The sequence below is a fragment of the Cyprinodon variegatus genome, unplaced genomic scaffold, assembly GCF_000732505.1.
Source record: "Cyprinodon variegatus isolate N-32 unplaced genomic scaffold, C_variegatus-1.0 Scaffold939, whole genome shotgun sequence".
In the NCBI taxonomy this organism is placed as follows: Eukaryota; Metazoa; Chordata; class Actinopteri; order Cyprinodontiformes; family Cyprinodontidae; genus Cyprinodon; species Cyprinodon variegatus.
In genome coordinates this window covers 287,318-311,856 of record NW_015151392.1, presented here as the reverse complement: position 1 = coordinate 311,856, position 24,539 = coordinate 287,318, and the positions used below count along the sequence as shown (strand labels likewise).

Sequence of the window (24,539 nt, the reverse complement as noted above, 5' to 3'; positions counted from 1 at the left end):
ACTGGTATTTTAAATCAAATCAATTAATGTCGGGACAAGATAAGCATAAAAAAAAATCTGTGCAGCTGTATCATTTTATTGCATGCTTTTACATAATCACATCTTTATAAAGAACAATGATTCCATTTAGATGTTCATAATCTAATCACATCTGTATATCATTTCAGCCTCATTAGAATGTATAAAGGCAGGTCATTTGCTTTGTGTTTTTACATTTTTGATATCTATAAGTAATCCATAGATTATCTGGTAGTATGCCTACAGGTAGAGCCTTTCCTGGCTGACAGGATGGGGGCAGCATGGAGTCTGAAGTAGGATCCACATTTCCAGTCTTTCTGTGCAGCTTTTCCAATTAAGGGTGGACAATTTTAGAATAATTCTCTGGAACTTGAACGTGAGTTACTGGGGTCAAGCAAACAAATCGGGCTTTTGGTATCAGTGGTTAGATAATATAAGTTATGCTGTTATAAATGATGTTAAATATATGCAACTGCCTGGATTTAGCACAGCCAGGATAGTGTTCTGTTGACCGCACAGAATGTGAAACAAGACAATTTGGAAGGAACCTAAGTGTTTAAAAAAAGATTGAAAGACAAACATGTCTTTACTTTCCTCCCTCCAGATGTCCTCTGCATCTAGTTTATGTTTTTGCAACAGATCAGTTGAGACATTAATTTGTGGTAATTTAATTGGTTTCTGGTATAGGGGCCAACGGACACAGAACTAATGTCAACTCACTTTACTGTACTGAACAGATAAAAAAACAAAAAACGTTTTATCTTTTTTTTTTGTTGTATCAAAGGTTGATTCATTTTTTTATGTTTCTGTAACCAACATTCATTATTTTCTATAGCTTTAATGTAAGTTGACAGCACAAATGTCAAACCACATCACATGACTGGAAATCCCTTTAATGTAATTGTAATTTTTTTTCTTCATTAATTCCTATTCTTAAATTTAATGTTTCTTTTATTAGCTTTTAGATAAGGTGGTTATTTGTCAGAAAACTGATATTAAAAAACATTCTTTAAATAGAAATAAAAAGCTGCCATCTGAGTGCCTTCTGGTGGAGAAGAATAGTACTACTGACACAGCTCTGATTCTAAAAGTTACTTGTTTAAAAAGTATAAAATATTGCAAACTAAAATCTTTGTTTAGCACAGTTTATATAAATTAGCATGGGCTGTAAATCTATTGCGGTTATTGGGTGACTGGAGTTTTAAATTACGTGGATAAGAAAAATTAGGACAGCGCACAGCACAATATAAGAAAAAAAACAAACATGAATGTCAGTAATTACCTTTTATCAATAATCACTCTGCATAAAATTGATATTTACAAGTACTAATATCTACATATATTGATTATTTAATAAGTTTTTATTAAAATAGTTATCTATGATTTGACTGAAGACTCCTAGGTGACTTGCAGACACACCCTTCTCTCTTTACCCCATATAAAACAAAATCTAGTTCTGAAAAGTGGACAAATTCCATACTTATCGTCTTTAATGTTAGTATATTGATGTGCATGATTAACCACAGTGTTTTTGTTGTCAAGTTATTGTTAATATATGAAAAATTAAAATGTTCTGAATATTCCACTTTAGAGTATTGCTGCTGTCACCATCTGTATTAGAGGGAAAAAAATGGAAGGGGTGGCCACAGGGGTGGCAAATGATTGGCTAAGGGTGGCCATGGCCCCCCATCCAGCTCTGCTCCTGCCTGTAACCTGCCCTGCCGCCAACAAACACCTTACTATAGACATTATTAATGTTAAGTTTCAGAAAGAGTAGATTTTCTGTTAACTTAACTTCGCTCTTCACCCAAAGATCCTTAAGGAATAATTTATTCATCTCATTCATGTATCGCACCTAGTGAAGAAATAACACGTTGCTGCTTTCGGTATTACACCATATGCTTTACATTATGGGTCCAAATATCTGTACATACCTGTCTGACATCCATATTCTGCCAGAATATAGCACTTTATCAATGTCCTGGTTGTCACATTGGGATTTTTGATTTAGTCCTAATACTTTGGTAAACCTTTTGGCTCAGAGCTTCAATCTTGGTCAGGATTCAGTTCTGCCCAATGCAGCTGGATGCAGTTTTGGTCTCAGTTTTAAACTGAATTTCTTTTAATTTATCCCGACCAAAAAAAAAAAAATGGCAAAAAAATCGGGGAACTGATCACCTGATGATCCAATTCTTTCTTTATGAAAATGGTTTCTGTAAGGAAAAAAAATCTGAAAAAAAAAATAACTCTGGTTTCCAAGGGAATATGAAGAAAACAGCCACACACAGGAATATAACAATGTTTTTCTATTTGTAACAAAACTGCAATCTGGAAATGCACCAAAAAGACAAGGTGATACAGTTCTTACAAAGCTTTTGCTAAACAAAAAAGAAATTCTAATATTTTAAGTGCAATTCATCAGAAATATTATTAAATTACCAAAACTCGAAATGCATGTTGATGTTTACAATACTTCAGCGCAGTAACATCAAATCAGTTACAAATCAACTCTGCAACCAGAACCTGTGGGCAAGTTATACGCAGCTGTTAAATTTAGTGCCGCTGTATCATTTTTCTTTGCCGTTTGTTTTTCACACTTCAAAGTTGACACATTATCACAAGAACTCCACCTTCATAAAGAATAATGATTCCATTAGGATGTTCACACTTAAATGGAATAAACACAGATTGCGAGTCCTTTTTTTTGCCACAGTCAACCTTAAAAATAAGGTAATTTGCTTTGAGTCGTCGCTTTTGGAGAATCTCTATAAGCAATCCATAGAGTTATCTGGTAGTATGCCCACAGGAGGGGCCTTGCCTGGTAAACAGGATGGGGGCAGCATGGAGCTTGACGTAGGATCCACGTTTTCAGAGTCTTCCATTTTCTCTGCGCAGCCTTCCCAGTTTATGTGGAATCTTGTTACACGTGGGTTTGAAGCTAGAATATTTCTCTGAAGCTGAAAATATAAAACAAAGCAAACAAGAGAAACTGTTATGATGGAGCAGTAAAGTTGACTGCATATATAATTAGGTTTTATGTGTAATCCTCGCAGATATTAGAATAAAAAAATGTCAAGAAAAGTTAAAATTTTGGGCTTCATGAGATTTTTTTTAAAGCCACAACAAAAAGGAGGACAAGGACATCTCTGCACCTTATCGCCACTTGAACCTGACTCAATGACAGTAGCATTTTTGGTCAACCACACACCAGAGAAGGAAACCACCAGCAAACAGAAATGCCACCCTGGTAAGACCATTTTTCTTAGTGTTTTTTTTTTTTGTATATACAAAGTTATTTTAACCCCAATATTATGTTTTAATGTTATTTTGAGTGCTTGTTATTGACATTTGTTGTCTCCTAATGTGTTGTTTTGTTTGTTAATCGCAGGCACCGGTGACACACCAGAGGGTAATACATGTAGGGCTGCTGCAGCAGAGTTTTTTGTTAAAAAGGAAAATAAAAGAAGGTATGGTTCTACAAGAAGACTCACCTGTGTGTAGTCCGGCTTAATTGGAGGGTTTTCTCGAAGCTCTGGGTCTGTGTATTCATTGTTCACATAGTAACCAATGCGAATAAACTCCTGGCCACGATATGTGCATGTAATGAGAACTACAGTTACGCCAACGGCATCACTTTCAGGAATCAAACCAGTGTTTGGGGCATCAGCCTGTCAACAGAAACCAAAAAAAAAAAAATAAATAAATCTTAGAAAGGCTAAGTAAATAGCAACATTCAGAGTACTTGTAACATTGAACGCACCTGAAACACAAACATGTGTCTGCCAGCAGGTACAGGACCAACTAAAACAGAGTCCAGGATTTGGTCGTACTCCTCACTCTCTGCTGAACCAACATAAATGATCTTCCATTCCAGGTCTAATAAAAGACATAAAATACCATTAGGAATGAATAAAGAGGAGTACAACACATGGATGTGAGGTTAAATTTAAGGCGGTTGTTCACCTTTAGGCATAAAGAGTAAAAAAACAAACTTATATTGATTAAAGAAGCATGAGGCTTAGTTTCCACACATGGGCTAACAGATACCACACCCTGACCTCATGGAGACTCTGAGATACGCTGAAGAACATTTTCAGCTCCAACACAAGTTTCCCTAAACATCACTGTAACTTTGAATGAAAATAGATGCACGTCTGTGTGCGCTTATTAAAACAACTTAACAGTAAAAGAAAACTTTTAAGGCATCCGATGCAGCCTAAAACTTTTATATGGACCTCTCTTTATTTTATTTCAGCTGTAGATAATCAGGTAAAAAGTTACATATTTTGTATTTTTGGAATCGACCAGTCTTCACATTGTAGATCATACAGACCTTGATGCTGTTTGAATAGTCTGCAGAAATAGCATTTAAAAGCCTTTTTTTGTTTGTTTTTTTTGTTTTTTTTTTTACATAATTGTATTTAATCCAGGATCCTGCTGTCAAGCAATCAGACGCTCTCAGATTGTCCCTGGTTCAAAGAAAAAATTATTAATAATCCTATCTCTGGGTTAGTTGCATCTAAATTATAAAATTATTTACTAGACCATTGTTTATAGTGTATTTTATATAATAATTTTGATATTCTACTATTTGAAGATTACATGGATGCAGGGTAAGATTTCAGATTTGGTTTCATATTTCCAGTAGAAGAGAAGATTCTTGTGTTATATCCCTACTCATCAGGAGAATGGACGACTGTCGCATTATGTTCAACAAAACCAGCAGATGTTGGAGATTCCTGTCACTATTTTAATCAACCAAATGACCAAATTCAGCATTTTCATCCATTATCTGTTACTGTACATTCAATCAGATAAAAGGCTTTGGATCTGAACGATTTTCAAGGCTATCTGTCTAATTTCAATACCATTATGTGAGATCGAAGTCAGGTAGTAAAGTAAAGTAAAACTGGATACTGAAACTTAATCAAAAGATATTTCATCAAAGCACAACTGTAAATATGTGTTAACTTTGGAACCTATTTCCTCTCCTAAATTAGCTCTTTATTATGTTTGAAGTATCACATTATGTTAGAAAACAATTTTGAATTACTTATCAAAATGCTTGAAAAACTTGACTGATTTTTTATTTTTTTTCCAGTTTAATATGGAAAAAAGTCTGAATTCTGACTTTAATCTCAGAATTCTAACTTTATTCTCAGAATTCTGACTTTTTCATCAGAATTCTGACTTTAATATCAGATTTCTGACTTTAATCTTGGAATTTTGGATCTTAATGTAGATGGGCACCATGAAGGAAGAGATGTGGGAGCACTCAGCTTCACTGACAAAGGTGTTTGAGAGGGTCAGTAACACATTGCTGGAAAATTATGCAATTAGGCAACTTTTTACGTGCCCGAGGGGTCTGCAGTGATGCCATTTCATTAATGGAAGAGCAGAAGGTGATTAAAACAAGAGAGATAATCTCTAAAACAGACGTGGGTATGGCTTGATGCTAACATGTTTGTTAGCTGTCAGAATTCAGAGATTAAAGTCAGAATTGTGAGAGAAAAAAGTCTGAATTGTGAGAAAAAAAGTCAGAATTCTGAGATTGAAGTCAGAATTCTGACCCTTTTCCCCATATTAAAATGAAAAAAAAAAAATAATTTTTTTTCAATTTTTTTTTTTCAGTGTCCCTAATCCTCTTCCATACCTGGATGACTAAGAACCTTCACCAGCATTTAGATGAGTAATTCAAATTTATTTTCTCAAATAATTTGATACTTAAAACATAATAAAGATCTAATTTAGAAGATGAAATAGTTTCCAAAGTTAAAACATATTTTGAGTTGTGCTCTGTTGAAATATCTTTCTGAGATTAAAGTCAGAATTCTGACTTTTTTTCCCCATATTATACTATAATAAAATGTAAAAATCAGTTAACTCTTATTTTTTAGTGGCCCTAATCCTCTTCCGTATCCAGGTCATAGTCATTCCAAAAATAGAAATTTAAAAACAATCCCAGGAAATGGAAACTTTGGAAACAAAGTCCAGTGGATTCTTTTTCTTTTTTTTTTGGAATACTTATCAAAATATTTTTCTTTACAGCACGAAGTCATTTAAATAACTGCTTACTTTCAGTAAACTGATATGGGAATGTCATTTGTAACTTCTGTCTCAGCAAACCACATCTACAGTGAAACGAAACAGTAAATACAATGCAGCCAAATCTATCCTGAGGAATAATGACGTCAGTTTTACCGTCATATCAGAGTAAACTGTAACTAAAGTAAGCTGATAGCCGTTAGCATTCGCATCCAAACATGTATTGTGTGCGATGGTACCCACCTTCAGGGAGGTCTTCCATGCACTCGAAGGTGATTTCAAACTGAAAGGGGTTTCCAAAAGGGCTCGGGTTGTCTAAAACAGCCACATTCAACACTTGAACCTTTGCCATTGTTACTACGGTGCTTTTATCCGGAGCTAATAAAAACAAACGTCCAGTTTCCCGGGAGAGCTTTAACAGCAGCACAGGAACTCGATAAACAGGTCTACCATGGGCACATCCTTTGGCGTTCAAACTCGTACCTTAATCACACCGATAATATTTTAACTACCTACAATTTCAAAGCTAAACAAGACCGCTTATGTTGGAATTACACGTTAATTTGCCGCCCTCCCGCCGCTTTGACTGTCCTACCCAGATGTCACCGCGAGTATGGCAAGCCGTAAGCACCTAATCACTCTCTACTGATCACGCTTACTCTTTACTGACACCCAGCGGTGAAAATATGAAACGTCACTTTTAAACCTTTTTTTTTTTTTTTTTACATGTAAACAAGGTTGTCTTTTGCTTGGAAAAGTTAAGACAAATTGTCTGAAATATCGATATGTATTTTGTTAACCTAAAAGAAAGAATTTAAATATGATGTTTTGTATTTTCATCCTTAACTGATGTTTGTTTTTAAAGCAAATCTATAAATATTGAAATGTACCCTTGCATTATAAATGATAAACATTATTTTAAATTAACCTATAGTTTCTGGTTACGAAGGAAAAAAAAAACATATTTTACTATTGCGCAACTTTTTTTTTTTTTTTCACTTGGACCAAAAACTATTTGTAGTGAGTTCTATTTATTTTTAGGTTACATTTTGTGTCCAAAAACTTAACATCAGGACTAATGATTGTTAGGAAATCTTATAATATTTGTGTAAGGAATGTGAGAAGATTTTATCAATCTTATTCAAATGTCTGTTAAAATCCTATATAAAATGTATTATATATTTTTATTATATATATTTATTTCATGGGTCAATTTGTTTATTGACTATATACCGTTTAAATCCATGGAAATAGTAATTATATTAAAACAGCATACAAGAGATAATCCATTTCTTTTTTTTCTTTCTTTTTTTTGGGGGGTTTAAAATTCAGTCTCTATATAATGTACACCCAACATGTTTTGCTTTTTGCATCAAAACCCACAAATTTATGCAAAAACATTACAGCTAAAGTTAAAAGCTTTATGTTGGACCATTTTCTTGTACCAATTAATCAACATCATGCTGCTAATTAAACATAGATAATTTTTATTTGCAAAAAGGCACTGTATGGAGTTTCATGGATCCTGAATGTTACCCTTCTCTCACCTTTCCCAGCCATTTTTCCCAGCATAATATTTTACTCCTGCATCATTAATTGCCAATAATAAGATAAAGTAAAAAAAGAAAGAAAGAAAGAAAGAAATCCACCTCCTGTTAGTTTCCACAGGAAAGCATTTAAAACAGAATGACAAAGTGCTTGATCCAAACATGCAGTAATTAAACCTGAAGCATGCAACATTTTCTTTGCCCCCCCGCCAGTCTAAGAAGTTCAGATTACTGGAGGATTAAAACCCAGTGGACCTGCTGGCCTCCTAAATTCATCCTTCAAATATCCCAGGAATTCTGAGATCCTTTCTGATGTTTGGAATGGTTGGACCCCGTGGAGGCGCTGTTTAGCACCTCCCTTATGAGCAGGTTGTTAGGTAAGAGCAGGATAGGGAGTTAAACACTGTCCTCCTCCAGGTAGGGGAGCAAGTGGCAGAAACCAGGATTAATCACACCACATTATAGGTCCTTTATAAGAATTAGGAGGAAACGGAGTGGGATATTTTCTTTTTTTTTTTCCATTTAAAGTCTAAAGGAGGAGGGAACTGTTCTGCTTCATTTGACTGAACCTTTTTTCCCCGACTTTGGCACAAAGGAGGATCTGTGCGCCCGGCTGCAGGTAGATAACTGCGCGCAGGTAACATGAAACTGAAGCGTCTGACCAATGAGGTTCTTTGAGAAAGGAAAAAAAAAAGCTTTGCATAAAATATCAACTGGAAGAGCAGCTTAGGCTGTAGTCTGACGGTGTATTTCAGTTCTTTAAGTTTGCTTTTTGTTGCTCTTTTTTTTTTTTAATCTGGATGCTCTTTTCTGCTGAAAAGTGAGGAGGAAGCTGCCAATAATAGAAGGATCAACCTGCTCCATGCCCCCAACTTCCACCATCCTGATCAAAACAGGTAGCTGCTTCATTTATTCAACAGATCTTCAAAGTATTACTGTAAACTTTGTATTTTCAATTGGTATTAAAATTACAAACTATTTCCTATTAATAGCTTCTTATTTTCAAAACACTGTGAGCTGTTAGATGATGATTCAGCAGCAGGATGAATGTGAGTCAGTGTTGTGGTATCAGCTGCCTGACGCAGCCACACAATACATGGTGTCTGACTGAACGAACAAGGACATTTCCTCCACTTTAATAATAATAATAATAATATTGTGTTGCAGCTCTTAAAAGGAGGCGCTGAATTCTCCCAGTGAGAGGTGGAAGAGGTGAAATGGACCCAAGCTGATGCCCGGTTAGCCCAATCCGCCCTCAGTTGGCCCTGCAGAGATGGCAGCATTTCCTGAGGTGCTGCCTTTACCTGAAGCCGTGGTTGGGAGCGTTTTACTGCTGGTGCTGAGCAGTAATCCAGTGTGGGGTGAGTAAGCAGCCATTCTCAACACTCCCATACAAATGAGCTATCCATCTGACCACACCTTGACATACGCAATCATACCTTTAAATCTTTCCCAAAAGCATCTCTGGAGATCAAAGCCGATCCATGTAAAGGCTTGTCAGCATTTTCTAAGAATAGTGGATTTAAAGACACAGTTTGTTTCAAAAAGGTATTTAAACCCAATTGAATCCTACATGCAGAACCAAATCTGTTTTGCAGTGTCCCTCCTCTGACCCCTGGCTGTTATCAAGTTGTACTTTCGTCCTTAGAGAATCTCACTCTTTGCCGTTTAGTGAATGATTTACTCAGGATACCTTCGGAACAGGTTTCAGTTTTCAAAACAAAACTTTCCTTTTTAACACGGCTCTTTAGTATGCCGAACACAAACAAAACAGGCACATTAGAGTTGTTTTCCCTCTTTATTGTTCAAACTGGTTGACTCTGTTTTCCCATTTTCCTCATCTTGCTGCTTATTTGCTCTGCCGGTGTAGAAGTTACAATGAAGCTTAATGTGGTAAGTGAGCGGTCACATGGCTGGATGAGGATCAAATGGCTGATAAGCAGCACCTAACTGGAGGAGTATCTGGAATGCTGGTTGCTCGAGAGTGGGCAGTAGTTACAAAAATAGCTTTAGATTTGGTTTCATTGTCCTGATCTGTGAACCGTTGGTAAAGATATGATTGTAAAATGAGAGGGAATTAGTTTAAATTGATAGATCTTTTTATTGTGTTTTTAGTTCTAAAAAATAGAATCAAAACTATTATAGTCAATAAACAAATCAGTCAACTAGAACTATCTAAGAAAAAAACATGAAATAGAAAAAAAAAGAAAGGACAGGCTTAGAAAACTTTGGACTCAGGCCTCAGCTAAAGTTAATAGGAAAATAACTTTGGAAATTTATCAAGAGAAAAAATTTTTAAAAATGAAATAAGATAGGAGATTTCATGTCACGCTAATCATCTGTCATAGGTCCTGGCAAATGGGAATTATAGCCTCAGTTCTAAGCTATAAGAAGTGGCACCAGGTGTGGTCTGCTGCTGCTGTGGTCCAGCCTTTAAAGTTGATATTTCATGTGTTGAACTATAAGGGTCGTTATTGGAGCCACAGCCACCTTTCAATCACCTCACAGTCATCTGTCCATTCTCCTCCCATCCCTGACATAAACAAGGCATTTATTTTTTTCAAACAACTTCTGCTTACTGGATATTTCCATTTCTTTTTACTATTATCTGTAAACATGGGGAGATCAGCCGTTTCTAAGGATAAACAGATAACTGGTTGTCCAGCACCAATAATCATGCCTTCTTAAAGTCCTGAAACATCCTTCTTCCTCTTTCAGACTTTCACACTTTGTTTTAACAAGCTCACAACCAGCCATGCCGAATGAAGAGGCTCGAGAGCATAGATTAAAATTTTTTTAACCTATTTTTTTTTTCACTATAATGGATCTACAAAAAAAGAAAATTACGGTAAATGATACAACTAGGGCTGAAACAATTAATCGTATAAAGAGTGATTAATCGATTATTCAAATAATCATCAATTCATTTAGTAATCAATGAATCGTTAACTGGAGTACAGAAACTATAAAACATGCCTTTAGCTGATTGAGCGACCCAACTTGAGAAGCAATTATACCAAAATTTAAGACAAAAAAACATTTGTGTCCATCAATATGCTCTATCCAGAACTCCTCAAGCGGAAAAATGTTAGTTTTATCTGGTTTAATTTTGTAAAAAGTCTTCTTTAAGGAAGCTCTGGCTATCCGGTTTATGATCGATTAATCTGAAAAATAACAGATTAATCGATTTGCAAAATAATTGTTAATTGCAGCCTTAGATAAACCTGAATTTACAGTGAATAACTTTGTTACTTTGCTTGTAAACGTAATGTTTAACTTATTGAGTTATCCTGTGGAAACCTTAATGATTGTTTTACCTAACAAGTCAAATTATTGAATTGCTGAATAAAATAGCACAGAGGTTTATTTCATGTTAACCTCCAACAGTAAAAAAAAAAACAAAAAGCAAAAAAAAAACAAAACAACTAAACCCACCATGATCATTTATATACTGCGTTTTCTGCTTGCATACAGAATTTGGCTACAGGTTAAAAGACTGTGATCCTGATCTACTAAGATCCCAAATATGAAGCACTAAATTGCTTTAGCAAACAAAAAATGCACTGCAATTAGCGGGCATGTTGTGGGCGATCTACTAAGTTTGTGTGAACAATTGATAACAGATGGAAAAGGGGACCTGTCTGCTGCAATGAAGTGAGGATTTTTATTTGCTATTTGCTTTCACCATTAAGAGTTTCTGAGACCAGAGCGAATTTAATTTGAGCCCCAAAGGCAGCTGCAATTTGCAAAAGCACTGAGCGCTGATGGCTGGTGGTCGCTATGTGGAGGAGATGCAGATGAGAAGAAAAAACACCTTAGCTATTTAAAAAAATAAAAAATAAACAATACAAATATCTAATAATAGAAAACTTGGAGGCACTAATATGCAGAAGAATTGCTGCAACCAGTCAGGGATCAGGGTCATCATTTTAAATTCAAAGTAACCAAGTTTTCTAGCTTAAAAGTACTTTTGAAAAACAAAGGGAAAATATTGGGTAGTTTACCAGCAGACATCTTAAAAATTCATTTTGAACATAATGACAAAACAGAAGCTCAAACCAGTGCCTGGTTACTAGATCAGCTTTGTTGAATCTATCAAGTTTCCATGTATCTTATTAGATCAGGACATGAATGGAGAAGAAAAAAATGCCTGACAATCACTTTTTAATCAGTTTTAATGTATTTATTTTCTTTACAGGAAATTCCACAGCTCCAACAACTTTTACCACTGTTAATAATGATACGGTAAGGAAACAGTTTTACAGCATCCTCCTCCATTAATATGATCTATGCTGAAGAAATGCGGAAAATAAATTAATCATGTGATTGCAGGAGGGCACCTGGAGGTAGAAAAAGTTGAAAAACACAGCACATGATTGTGAAAATTTAATCTCAAACAGTAGATTTCAGAATAATCTGGTGCCACAGCTTGGGTTTGTAGAAAATAAAATACAGCCAAAGCATTTTTTTAACTTATAAGTTACCTTTGAAGCAAGTAAGTTGCTGTTTGTCAGGCCTATAAATAAAACTCACACAGACTGACATTACTACCTTTGTTACAGCTGTTATAAATGATCCCCCTGGGGATGAATAAAGAATCCTTTAAGTCTTATTTCTCTTCACCTCTCTTCAAAATAGGAAATGAAATAGAAGATTTAATTCAAGGAGGCGTCATGCAATATGATAATCTTGAGTGATACTACAAAATTTCACAGTATTTACATGAATAATTTCAAGAAAATGTTTTAAAAACTATCCAACTGATGAGATTAAAGCAGTGTGGCAAACAACCAGTTTGCCAAATATGGTTTTAATAGAGCAGTCTGCTCTGTGCTTTATACAGCCAGAGGAAACTGCATAGAGCAAAGTTATTTCAAGATTTTTCAAACATCTTCACCATGGGCACCATAGGTGTGGACCATGCTGTATGTTTAAGAAATGTTAGTAATTTCTGTTATTTATTAACTACTTGTAACTGTTTAACTCCATCTAGGCTCAAGGACCAAACATTGCAGCCATCGTGGCCCCGACAGTTACCCTGGGAGTTCTTGCCATCGTTCTGGCTATTCTCGGCTGGCTGTTCTTTGTGGTGAAGAAGAAAAGACAGACTGAAGGGACGTATCGACCGAGCGCCGAGGAACAGTCTGGCACTCGCAGCGTGGCTGCACCAGATGCCTTAAAGCTACCAAAGGAGGAAAGACTCATTTGAGATTTGTGCGAAATACCAAAAAGGACAAAAAGCTGCAAACACTTCCATCTTTAGACTGATAAGCTGAGGAATAACTCCTGGTACGAGATAGGACGGGGAGTGAGTGATGCATGACGCATGAACGTATTGCTTCCTTATTTTTAACAAGCCTTAAATTGTTCCTGCCCAGCACACCACACAGGAGCGCTGGATATTTTAGAATGGGAATACAGGGCAATTATATATTTCAATCAACTCTGAATGTTAAAAAGCACACTTCAAACTGCAGTATTTTATAGGCACTAACAAATGTAGTTTAGATATGTTTTCTATATTTGTTTTAGTAGTTAATTCAAAATGTAGCCTTTAGTCCACTTGATTAAGCCCATATGAAATCACTTGTTTAAATGTGCTGGTCTCTAACTTCAAACTCATTTTTTTGAGTTTTTTAAATTTGATTTAATTTTAATGAATACAACCAAAAATAATTTCATTTTAACATGAAACCTCTAGCTTTGACTTTCTCAAAGCATAAGCAGAAAGCTATGAGATGTTTACATTTTCAAGTATTCTCTGAGCAATCATTATTTAAAGTGGCATGCTTTAAACCTCAGATCAATTCATTGTAATCGAGCAGACATGTTCTACAGTGCCTTTGCATGTTTATTTATACTTTTACCAATTAAATAGTGAGATATTTGTACGTTTTATTTGTGTTATTAATCATTTAATCAAATATTGCCTTAAAGATGATGAAAATGTGGCTAATTATTAGCTGAAGTTCTGTTTCCTTTGGATTAATTAAAAAACAAATCAAAAGGAGCGGTTTTTATTGCCCTACTCACATGCAGGATGACAGAATAAGAACCATATCGATGTACTTGCACAAAAAGTCTCAAAACACTCAAATAGCTGTGCAGATAGGCCTTATCTGTAACCAGAATGTGAAAAGTGGACAAAAAGAGACATTGTTAGCTTATCTTATGAGAAACCAGCAGAAAGAAAGTCCTGTTCCCGTCTGCCAGTCAGTGTCCTAATTCATAAAAAACAGACAGACTGAACTGTTGTGTTTCTGGGATTCAGTTTACACCACAGACCTCTGTGACGGAATGATGATTCAGTCGGATGAATGAATCGACTCAGATAACTCCAAATAAACGTGATACCGCTATCTTGTCATCAAAACACAATGCACTGATAATTCCTCGATGAGATCTGAGTAAAAACAGCTGATCTAAATAAAAGTAGGATATTTTGGGAAACGGTGGGTTCTGTTATATCTTGCATAAAACTAATGGAAAAATTATCATTACAGTAAAATGTGTAAGTGGAGTTGCGATCTGGGTCGCCTCAGGATGTAGGTGAACTGTCGTAACAGATGAAAACATCAGTTTTGATTTTCACTAGATTATCCTGAAGAAGAATCTAGCTAAAAAAAATTTTAAGACAGCCTTGGAGTTGCTCGGTTGAACTCTGGTCTTAAATTCATGTAAGATGATGTCATGCGAGTCATGCTTCATCATTTCCTTGGATGATAATAATTAATGCATTAATTCGAACAGGCAAGATTTTAAGTTGAGTCGCTAAGAATTTCTATGGGCTGTAAAAGACTCATAGCAAATGCGCAGTCAATTAATAAGAGTCTAACAATTCGCCCCAGTTTGAATTAAATCAAGGTTAGAATTAAGTAAATAATAAAAAACTCTTTAGGGGTTTAAAATAGAGAGTCCTTGAAATCTATTTAAAAACAAACCATACATAGAAAAGATCCCAGCTGTTTTTGCAATAGATTTAAACAGATTAAAAAAACTAAAAGATTGTACAAATCAATTACATTAATCCTTAGTAAGTGAATGTGTTCAAGCAGTTTTATATCTTTTACAGGTACAATACTGCAAAGAAATGTGTTTTATGGTAGGCAAGTATAGGCATATTTAAACTAAGCAAACTTTTCTTAAGGATGGTGAGAAATCAGAGCTAAGGCTAAGGCCTGCCCTGTAGTTTGAGGATTATTGAGCATTCCTCTTCTGCTACGCTGGAGAACCGTTCTACCAGGGGCCAAGGTGGGCCATCAGCTGTTAGAGTGACCAGGAACAGGGCTTGGCCTTCTCTGGGTGAACATGACTGGTGCTGGGAGAAGGGTCCAGTTCCCTCTCCTTATCTTTATTTTGACTTGTCTGTTAAAAGGACGCATTGAAGTTTGTTCCTAATCCAATCCATCAATTCATGTCGTCTAAACTGCGGTCAAGTTTGGAGGTGGAGGAATCATGATTTGTGCTTGTTTTAAAGACAATGGTAACTGAGTCAAGAATTAACCCCTAGATACTTAAGAGTAGCAATCATAGATCCATGTTTTCTTTTACAGTTCAAACTTGGCTTAAACCAGGTCAACCCAGGAAAATGATCTACAGAGTAGACAAGAAAGAAAAAACTCATACCATATTTGTAGTCCAGACTTCAACCCACATGAAATAATGTGGAAGTAAAACTACCGTGCATAGATTAAGTGAATCCAGTTTAGGCTTTTTGAGTTTTATTTTTTTGCAGTACATTTAGCTATTTTTGCATCCCCCCGCCCCGTGAGGTTGGATTTAAATACATTTAGAAACCAGTGGAGGCAGAGTAATTTTCTTTTGTTCCTTCAATTAACTTGCAAACTGTCCACACCAAAATCACCACAAACAATTAATGGAATGCCTGAAAAGTACACAAAAGTACACTTGATAGGGTCCAGCCTACCATATAAAACCATTGTAATGAGGGACAGTAGCCGTGTGGTGGTAAAATATGGCTGCAAATTTGGAGGCACCACATATGTCCTGCTAACAAGGTGTTAAAGTTCAAATCATTAGTGCATTACTGAACTTTTTGCATATTCCATATAGATTATGTACAGGCAATAACTTCTATACTAATGGTACCCCAAATAATTTCATCAATAATAAATAGAATATTTAAGTAATATTGTTAGAGTACATTCATTTTTGCATAAGTTCTGCAAATATTCCACTCCATTAGAATTAGATTGCAACACACATCTCTGAATTTATCTTGAAGATTGCCTACTTGTCTACCATTTATGATCTTCTGCATGAAGTAAAGTCATGAGTCATACAGAAGTGGACTTTAGATCCCATTCCTCCAATCTGACAATATTTGACTTTTTTTTTCCCCATCTGAGCTTATGTTTTCAATGAATTCCAATTTAGACTAAATATCAAGAAATATTCAAATAGTACTAAAATACCTAGTAGATACTAATTATTACCTTTGAGCCCTTCAATAAATGTATATTGACTGTGACACATAAGTTTGAGATCACACTGAATGAACTCACGCATAAAACAGGCCTTTCAATGTGATTTTATTCAATTCTCCATTTTCCAGGCTTCACAGTTGAAATCACTTGCTTTTGGACATGGTAAGGCAATGACAGGACAAATGTATGGAGCTTGATAATCCAGTGCTTTCACAAAGAACAGAACTCTGTAACCAATTACATCACTAGTACCAGTTAACATCAACATCTAACACTAGAGTAATGACAATCTAGTTTGTTCAGAGTGGAGAACCTTTCAGTACCAGCAGGGGAGGGGTAAGAGGTAAAAGGTTGGGGGGTGTGAAATGAGGTATGGCAGCTGTGTGCGTTGAGGTTATCTTATGCGACTTCCTCCTCTCCCTCCTCTTCGAACTCGCCCTCCTCAGCGGTCGCGTCCTGGTACTGTTGGTATTCAGACACCAGGTCGTTCATGTTGCTCTCAGCCTCGGTGAACTCCATTTCATCCATCCCTTCGCCTGTGTACCAGTGGAGGAAGGCCTTGCGGCGAAACATGGCGGTGAACTGCTCTGAGATGCGTTTGAACAGCTCCTGGATGGCTGTGCTGTTGCCAATGAAAGTGGCGGCCATCTTGAGGCCCCGCGGAGGGATGTCACAGACTGCGGTTTTCACGTTGTTGGGGATCCACTCCACGAAGTAGCTGCTGTTCTTGTTCTGCACGTTCAACATTTGCTCATCCACCTCTTTCATGGACATTCGGCCCCTGAAGACTGCGGCGACGGTGAGGTAGCGGCCGTGGCGCGGGTCGCAGGCGGCCATCATGTTCTTGGCGTCGAACATTTGCTGGGTGAGCTCAGGCACTGAGAGCGAACGGTACTGCTGGCTGCCTCTGCTGGTGAGGGGGGCGAACCCTGGCATGAAGAAGTGCAGACGGGGGAATGGCACCATGTTTACAGCTAGCTTACGGAGATCGGCGTTGAGTTGGCCAGGGAAACGCAGACAGGTGGTGACCCCGCTCATGGTAGCCGACACCAAGTGGTTGAGATCTCCGTAGGTTGGAGTGGTGAGTTTAAGCGTACGGAAGCAGATGTCGTAAAGGGCCTCATTGTCAATGCAGTACGTCTCATCTGTGTTCTCTACCAGCTGGTGGACGGAGAGGGTGGCGTTGTAGGGTTCTACCACCGTGTCGGACACTTTGGGTGAAGGCACCACGCTGAAGGTGTTCATGATGCGATCGGGGTACTCCTCACGGATCTTGCTGATCAGCAGGGTGCCCATCCCAGAGCCGGTACCTCCGCCCAGCGAGTGAGTAAGCTGAAAGCCCTGGAGGCAATCGCAGCTTTCGGCCTCTTTCCGAACCACATCCAGGACAGAATCAACCAGCTCTGCTCCCTCTGTGTAGTGACCCTTAGCCCAGTTGTTTCCAGCTCCACTCTGACCTGTAGACCAGAACGTTCCACTTTATTTGAGTCACACTGAAGATGAAAAAAAAAACAAAAAAACCCCCAACAAATTCCAATTACATACCAAACACAAAATTGTCCGGCCTGAAGATTTGCCCAAATGGACCAGATCTGACAGAATCCATCGTACCAGGTTCCAGATCCACCAGGATGGCACGGGGCACATACTTCCCACCTGAAAACAGGCAAAAATCTCTTAAACTATGAAATCATGACATTTTTTCCCCAGCTTTTCATCCAGCTGGCTCTGCAGCCTACCTGTGGCCTCATTATAGTAGACACTGATCCTGTCTAGCTGCAGGTCGCTGTCTCCATGGTAGGTACCGGTGGGATCGATGCCGTGCTCATCGCTGATTACCTCCCAGAACTGTGGAGAAAAAGAGGCGTGGCGAGTCAATTCTGAGGGAAAACAACAAGCAGACTTCACATTCTCCTACTGCCATGAAATACATGCATAAACCAAGCAGCATTTTCAAAAATACAGGCTTATAAAAAGCAGATAAATTATAAAAAAAAAAAAAAAGAAAAACAAACAACCATCAAACATATGACAGGCAAATGTCATTTTGGTGATTTTTTCATTTTGTCATTTTTATAAATAAATTCCAACATATATTCAATGTTATATTAAAAAAACACTATAACAATCTAATTATGATTGCTCAGGCAGAAAAGATTAGACTGAAAATGGTTTGATAGAAATAGGTCAGAAATGAGGGGGGGATGGGAGTCAGCTTCTTCATCAACAATAAGGTTTCACCACAAACGGTCTGCTTTCAAATAAACTTTGATGCAACATAAAGGATAATATATTTATAACTATTATTTTGAATGCATTTATGAGAAAATATAGTACATTTTATTTTTTTTATATAAAATAACAACAGTGGATGTTCTGCACTACATATCTTTCAGTCGGTTTGCAGATTACTGCAAGTTGAATTTGACCCTTTCTGTGCAAAGCAACAATCTGATCGCGATATCTAACCGAACTCGGTTCCTTCTAGAAGATTCCGAGAGGATGGATTAGTGCGCGACGACGCATTTATGTGATCTTTCCACAATGCAAGGAAGAAAAAAAGAAGATATAAGCGCTGCAAGAACTACCTTTGCTCCAATCTGGTTTCCGCACTGGCCGGCCTGCAGGTGCACAATTTCGCGCATTTTGACAGAGAGATAAAAGGATGGTCGAAGAGGAGCTGGGAATCTGAGCGGCAGAGAGAGACGTGATGCTGGGTCCCTGCTGCGCAGCTGCGGTTGATTATTCTGCAGGATTTGATGCGCCGCCTTTAAGATTGTCTCTACTGGCCTGAATCGGTGGTGCAACCTGACGTCATCGCCATGGTAACCAAAAGACCGGAGGAGAGATGGGTGGGAGGAGCCTGGCCCCCGTGGAAATGGCGGATAGGGTGAGAGGGGGTATGCATCACTCCTCTAATAAATACTGACCCCAAACCAGAATGCAGGCATGAGGAGGAAGTCAAATGAACTGCTCATGTTTGGCATTTAATTAGATAAATGCATGCAGGCATTTATGAAGTTATGAATACAACACCCACGTTGAGCAAATCCAAAGAATAAAGACTTTAGAGGTGATATTTAATCTGCAGCTTTGTGGGTGATGTGCAACAAGAATCCGGGTATCATTTCACATTTCATATTGATGCCAAACATTTTCCTTCATGGGTCTCTTCAGTCTGATCAATACAACATCTTAATTACACTTTGATATACTGCAAGAACAAAATAAATGCACCCAAAACATGAATGAAATTAGTTTATTTGTTTCTGTTGTTTTTGGTAAAATATAAGAACAGCTAAGAGAGTTAGGCCTGCGCAAGGTTTTCAAAAGGTCTGGGAAACTATTGCTATGAAGCTCTGTAAAAAGATGCAAGGACAAGTGGCTGCGTGAAGGCAAAGTATGTAATCATTTGAACTTAATCCTATAAAGGAGATAAGTCTAAAATAAAATACACAGACAATCTAGTTCACCCGCACTTCCATTCTCTCTTCTAACACTTTCAAACCAAATGCTCCCTGTTTAAAATCTATTTCATCTTCCACCAAACTTTCTTTTATTGCAGTTAAAAAAAAAGATTAATGAGGAATACCTGAAAAAGGAATGAACAATAACACTAAGATTTTGACTATTATTTTTAGATTAAAGTCTGAAATACAGTGAATCTCAAGCCTTTCTCCCAATTCATAGCTTATGTGACATAAAAATCAAATGATTAATTATTTCAAAGATTTTTCTATCTTAAATTTGGTCTTTATACTGAAAATAACTGTAAATTTATTATTTTTTTTTGAGCAAAAAAAGGGCAAGAAAATGCAATAAAATAGCAGCATAATGACTCCCCATTACTAAGGGGTGGACCTGTTCTTTCGGTTTGCATGTTTTCTAAGCCTTAACAAGGCTTTGTTGGGCTACTCTACAAAGCTTAGAAGTCAACGCTAATCTGGACATTTTGAATTGAAAAAGCTTCCTGGATGGGAAGTAAAACGTCTTCAAACTTGGAAAACAAAGTGTTGTGGGTTTTTTTTTTATTTTTTTTTTTTAAGTTTTTGACCTTTTTTGGAATGACCATTCTAGAACTTTGTTCAACAATGTCTTATGGTCTGATGAAATCCCAAAAGATTTGCAGGAAAACAACACTGACGCAGCCTCTGTATATTTCCTATTTTCAAGAGTTCAAAATGTCACTTCCCTAAGGTTACGTTAACGTCAGATTCAAATAGTTTCACCACTTTTACCTCTATGTCCTCTAAGTTAATACTCATTTGCCAAAGGAAACTATTAAAGCCCCAGTTGTTTAAAGAAGTTTGTTGTTGTGCAGCTGTAAAGAATTGACACAGATGTAAGCACTGAAATATTTAAATGTATGTCCTGAAAGACCACATTCCATCTTTCTAGGGAGTAACCAACCAGTTTTTAGTTCCCTTTTAGCTGACCAATGAGGGTTCATTTCCTGTTTGCCAGTGATTCTACATTCAGGGCTTTTCTCACACTGTTGCATAAATAATGTTACACCCACCGAAGCCATGCACAGGAAAACCAGGACCATTTGCTTTTTCTCATTAAGAACAATGGATCAGCTCGCAGTTACTGCACTCTAAGACTTCAGGAGGGCATTTGTTGTTACCGCTGATGGATGAACCAACCCTGATGAACTTCCTCTTTTAATTCGAGCATCTTTTATATATGTAAACTAAAAATCATGTCTCTCCCAGAGGAAGATCTGACATGTCCAGTGTGCTGTGACATCTTCAGGGACCCCGTTCTGCTGTCCTGCAGCCACAGTTTCTGCAGAAGCTGCTTGAAGCAATGCTGGGACACGAGGGTACGGGAATGTCCTGTTTGCAGAAGGAAGGCTTCCAAATCCCCACCTCCGTCCAATTTGGCACTGAAAAATGTCTGTGAGGCTCTCCAGCAGGTGAGGAGGCAAATCACAGAGGAGGAGCATTTAAGGTGCAGCTTGCATGGGGAGAAGTTGAAGCTCTTTTGTCTAAATGACGAACAGCCTATCTGTGTGGTGTGCCAAGCTTCCAAACTCCATAAAAATCATGACTGTTCCCCTGTTGAGGAGGCATTTCTGGACTGCAAGGTAAGAAAAATAACACTGCTACTGGGCAGGGAAGGCTGAATGCTGTTCAACAAGTCAGTCTTGATTTGTATGTACAGATCAGAAAGAGACAAAAGCAAAAAAAAACAAAACAAAAAACCAAAGTAATTGTCTACTGATTAGATATGCTTGACTTCCAGAACAAACTTGAGTTGTTTCTTAAAAGCTTGCAAAGCAAAATGGAAAGCCTAAAAATGTTGTACAGAACCTCTGCTGATATGTCCACCTACATTAAGGTAATACATGGTGTAACAGAGGCAATAATTATTTGTATAATGAAGAAAACCCCATTAAAGAACGTTTCTGATTGTCTTCTGACAGTATCAGACACTGGAAACTCAAAGGAAGATAAAAAGTCAGTTTGAGCAGCTACATCAAGCCCTCCACGATGAAGAATCAGCAAGAACCGAAGCTGTAAAGAAGGAGGAAGAGGAGAGGATCACAGCAGTTAAAGAAAAAATGAATAAACTTTCAGCTGAAATGCTTTCTGTCACTGAGACAATGTCTGCCGTCGAAAAACAGCTGAAAGAAGATGATCTGAATCTGTTGAAGGTGTGTACTTTTTGGTTAAAACATTAAAAACTGACTTACTTTTCATGTTTTCTCTTATTTTTTCCCCAGAATTTTAAAGCCACTCAGGACAGGTTGGTTGCTAATATTTTTTAAATAATCAATTTATCTTACTCTTTATATTTTGATTATTGCTGTTTTTATCACAGGGATAGAGGCACAGTCGATGGTTTAGATGATATGTCCGGCTTACTGATAGATGTGACTAAACATCTCTCCAACTTGAAATACAGAGTACTGGAGAAAATATTGGACAATGTTGGCTACAGTAAGTGGGATATATTTATCAGCTATTATAAAAGAACTATCCACCCTAAACAATTGTTACCAAGTCATTATCACTCTATGGAAAAACTCTTGCTTTTTAGGTCCTGTAACTTTAGACCCGAGCACAGCACACCCATGCCTCATCCTATCTGAAGACCTCACTTCCCTCCACTACTCAAAGCAGCCCAGTTGTTGCCCTGACAACCCTGAGCGCTTCCATGTGAGTGCAGAGGTGGTAGGCATGTCCTCGCTCGGCTCAGGAAGCCACCACTGGATTGTGGAAACAGGAAGTAATCAAGACTGGCTCCTGGGTGTGGCCTCATTGTCTGCGCCGAGGAACACTGAAGTTGCAGCTCGGCCTGAAAACGGCTTTTGGACTATATGCTTCCGGGGGGGAGAGCTCAGGGCAATGAACTCGCCGCCCACCCTGCTTACTATTAAGAGTAAGCCAGAGCAGGTCAAAGTCCAGCTGGATTGCAGCAAGGGAACGGTTTCATTTTCTGACCCTGTGGACCATTCTCTACTGTATGAATTTACACAGACGTTCACAGAGCCTTTATTACCATATTTCTATACACAGAGCACTAAACCTCTGAGAATAATGCCAGAGAAGGTAATCATCACGGTGCTGCAGCAGTAATAGTTTCCCTGATCTGGCAGAACCACGTTTCTAAAGGTCTGCCTTCATGCTTCAGGGGCCCCGATACAAATCCTGCACATTTAAGCACAAAACCCTCAATGTTTTGGATCCTACAAAACCTCTCCTCTCAAATCTAACAAATTTTGATAAAAAAAAAAAAAAAAAAAACGTTTAGTCATGCGGGAAAATAAAAGTATTAAATTATAATGATGAATGGCAAATATGCAATCATAACTGTGTTTACAGAATTATGGAGTTATGGGATTTCTGTTGAGTACTGCACAGTTTTGCTTTTAGCTTGAGGGACAGATTTGGCCTTGAAGACAATAAGGTGCACTGATCTAGTTTAAACTGGCTTGAGCTGCTGAAGCAGAGAATAACAAACTCCCTTTATTGTGCCAGGATGTTTTATGATATATATGGAGGTTTTGGTTTGAGGGAGGTTCCAGCTCTCTTAAGGTGTTTATGGCAAAGGCTGATCTGGGAGTAGGGAGAGTGCATCTTTAAAGTGGATGAGGTAAATGCATTGCCATTGCCAATAAATGATTGAATTTTATCTCTGACTCCTGTTTAATTGTGAATTTCTTCTCTCTGCCAATCAATTTCCGTAAAAGTTTAAAAAACAATCCACTGGACTTGGTTTCCAAGATTTAAAGACGTTTCGCTACCTCTCCAGGAAGCTTTCTCAATTCAGATGTCTGACATTTAAATGACTATGACCTGGATGACTGAGAATCTTCATCTGCACTCTGCCAATCAATAAATCATGGGGAGGTGTTGCAACAGAATCCCTTGTTATTGACTTCAACAGGCACCACCCTACCAAATAAATGCCAGCAGGACTAAGTAATTATTCAATTATCCTAAATTAGTTTATTAAAAAAAACAAAAACATGTTTGTTTGAAAATAGGAGACTTTTAAATAATGTAAAATCATTTGCCCCCTAAGAGCGCCCCTAATTCCTTACTTAGTTGAACAACCTTTTGCTGTCATCTCACCTGCTGAAAGCCAAACCTTCAACCAACACCTTTTGTTTTCTAACCAGATTCCTTAAGCCTGTGGAATAAAACCATCCCCACAGCATGATGCTGCCACCATGATCTACCTAGAGGATTGTGTGGTTGTGCAGTGTTACTTTTCTGCAACATGCAGCCACACCATTGTCTTCCAAAGGTTTTCCTTCTCAACAGTGGAACTGGTTTTGCACATACTTTTATTAAGTGGTATCCAAATAAAGGCGGCTGATTACAAATCCACACACCAGTTAAAGCATCAAGGTTCTTCTCTCAGCTGAGATGATAAACCACAAAGTTCTGGTTAAAGAGAGCTTTCTCAACAGTTATTTGACACTGCAATCTGGGCCGTTGAACTCTGCGGAGCATCAAAGAATATATTTAAAACTTTTGCATTTGCAAATCCTTTGATATCAGTTTATGATCTATGTCTTGAAATGGCTTTATAAATACAAATTTAAATATGAATCTATTTTACATGGCTTTTAAGGCCCTGTATAATAGAGCTTATACTTAACTGATGAAAGTCACATGAGTTAGTTGTTAAACATCTAAAAGCTTGAAAATCTTTGTAGTTGTAAGCATTTATATTATTTTATATTTAATCAAACAACTTTTGGGCTGTTAGCACATACCCCACTCTCTGTGTTTACTATTCCATCCACGTTCATCTTATCTCATGGTTGTAAACAACATTCTAGTTAATACATCTTGGAATAATGGTTGTCCATGTTTGTTTTATCTCTGTGCAAGTGCAAGCTCTACTGACTAAAATAAAACTGAAGGTCAGTTTAAGAAAGAAAAGGCAGCACAAATGATTAAATATGAATGAATATGAATTGGTGTTTAGACCAGTGGTGTAAGACCTGCAGCTCTATGGTTGC

At 37.5% G+C, this 24,539-nt stretch overlaps 4 protein-coding genes across 7 annotated transcripts; 2 read left to right on the top strand and 2 right to left on the bottom strand.

The window, feature by feature from the left end:
• Positions 1-2,310: 2,310 nt before the first annotated feature.
• On the bottom strand, positions 2,311-6,679 carry LOC107100137 (histone chaperone asf1b-B). Its single transcript, XM_015398513.1, has 4 exons — positions 6,307-6,679; positions 3,779-3,894; positions 3,510-3,686; positions 2,311-2,975 (listed from the first exon to the last, which is right to left on the bottom strand). Exons 1-4 carry the CDS (start codon positions 6,413-6,415, stop codon positions 2,784-2,786), a joined length of 594 nt encoding a protein of 197 aa, XP_015253999.1. The 5' UTR covers positions 6,416-6,679; the 3' UTR covers positions 2,311-2,783.
• Positions 6,680-8,006: 1,327 nt separating this feature from the next.
• On the top strand, positions 8,007-13,991 carry crb3 (crumbs family member 3). Of its 3 annotated transcripts, none has more exons than XM_015398527.1 (5): positions 8,007-8,229; positions 8,432-8,506; positions 8,778-8,971; positions 11,809-11,855; positions 12,604-13,991. In XM_015398527.1, the coding sequence occupies exons 3-5, from the start codon at positions 8,884-8,886 to the stop codon at positions 12,817-12,819; spliced, it is 351 nt and encodes a 116-aa protein (XP_015254013.1). In that variant the 5' UTR covers positions 8,007-8,229; positions 8,432-8,506; positions 8,778-8,883; the 3' UTR covers positions 12,820-13,991. The 3 variants fall into 3 exon arrangements, with proteins under 3 accessions (XP_015254013.1, XP_015254014.1, XP_015254012.1); XM_015398528.1 differs by having other exon boundaries at positions 8,007-8,247; XM_015398526.1 differs by lacking the exon at positions 8,007-8,229 and having other exon boundaries at positions 8,270-8,506; positions 12,604-13,990.
• Positions 13,992-16,145: 2,154 nt separating this feature from the next.
• On the bottom strand, positions 16,146-18,805 carry LOC107100147 (tubulin beta-4B chain-like). The gene is made up of 4 exons (XM_015398525.1): positions 18,646-18,805; positions 17,797-17,905; positions 17,603-17,713; positions 16,146-17,514 (listed from the first exon to the last, which is right to left on the bottom strand). The coding sequence occupies exons 1-4, from the start codon at positions 18,700-18,702 to the stop codon at positions 16,457-16,459; spliced, it is 1,335 nt and encodes a 444-aa protein (XP_015254011.1). The 5' UTR covers positions 18,703-18,805; the 3' UTR covers positions 16,146-16,456.
• A 1,769-nt stretch (positions 18,806-20,574) lies between these two features.
• On the top strand, positions 20,575-23,300 carry LOC107100146 (zinc-binding protein A33-like). 2 transcript variants are annotated; one of them, XM_015398523.1, is made up of 6 exons: positions 20,575-21,146; positions 21,305-21,400; positions 21,486-21,716; positions 21,786-21,808; positions 21,884-22,002; positions 22,103-23,294. In XM_015398523.1, the coding sequence occupies exons 1-6, from the start codon at positions 20,760-20,762 to the stop codon at positions 22,639-22,641; spliced, it is 1,395 nt and encodes a 464-aa protein (XP_015254009.1). In that variant the 5' UTR covers positions 20,575-20,759; the 3' UTR covers positions 22,642-23,294. The 2 variants fall into 2 exon arrangements, with proteins under 2 accessions (XP_015254009.1, XP_015254010.1); XM_015398524.1 differs by lacking the exon at positions 21,305-21,400 and having other exon boundaries at positions 22,103-23,300.
• The last annotated feature ends 1,239 nt before the right edge of the window (positions 23,301-24,539 follow it).

Excerpts from the sequence above, each read along its gene's own strand:
- LOC107100137 (XM_015398513.1), bottom strand. The coding sequence starts at position 6,415 with ATGGCAAAGGTTCAAGTGTTGAATGTGGCTGTTTTAGACAACCCGAGC. Across the intron at positions 3,687-3,778 it reads GACACATGTTTGTGTTTCAG|GCTGATGCCCCAAACACTGG; the intron begins GTGCGTTCAATG and ends TTCTGTTGACAG. Across the intron at positions 2,976-3,509 it reads TTAAGCCGGACTACACACAG|CTTCAGAGAAATATTCTAGC; the intron begins GTGAGTCTTCTT and ends TTATATTTTCAG.
- LOC107100146 (XM_015398523.1), top strand. The coding sequence starts at position 20,760 with ATGTCTCTCCCAGAGGAAGATCTGACATGTCCAGTGTGCTGTGACATC. Across the intron at positions 21,401-21,485 it reads ATATGTCCACCTACATTAAG|TATCAGACACTGGAAACTCA; the intron begins GTAATACATGGT and ends GTCTTCTGACAG. Across the intron at positions 22,003-22,102 it reads ATTGGACAATGTTGGCTACA|GTCCTGTAACTTTAGACCCG; the intron begins GTAAGTGGGATA and ends CTTGCTTTTTAG.
- LOC107100147 (XM_015398525.1), bottom strand. The coding sequence starts at position 18,702 with ATGCGCGAAATTGTGCACCTGCAGGCCGGCCAGTGCGGAAACCAGATT. Across the intron at positions 17,906-18,645 it reads GAAACCAGATTGGAGCAAAG|TTCTGGGAGGTAATCAGCGA; the intron begins GTAGTTCTTGCA and ends TTTTCTCCACAG. Across the intron at positions 17,714-17,796 it reads CTACTATAATGAGGCCACAG|GTGGGAAGTATGTGCCCCGT; the intron begins GTAGGCTGCAGA and ends GCCTGTTTTCAG.
- crb3 (XM_015398527.1), top strand. The coding sequence starts at position 8,884 with ATGGCAGCATTTCCTGAGGTGCTGCCTTTACCTGAAGCCGTGGTTGGG. Across the intron at positions 8,972-11,808 it reads GAGCAGTAATCCAGTGTGGG|GAAATTCCACAGCTCCAACA; the intron begins GTGAGTAAGCAG and ends TTTTCTTTACAG. Across the intron at positions 11,856-12,603 it reads CCACTGTTAATAATGATACG|GCTCAAGGACCAAACATTGC; the intron begins GTAAGGAAACAG and ends AACTCCATCTAG.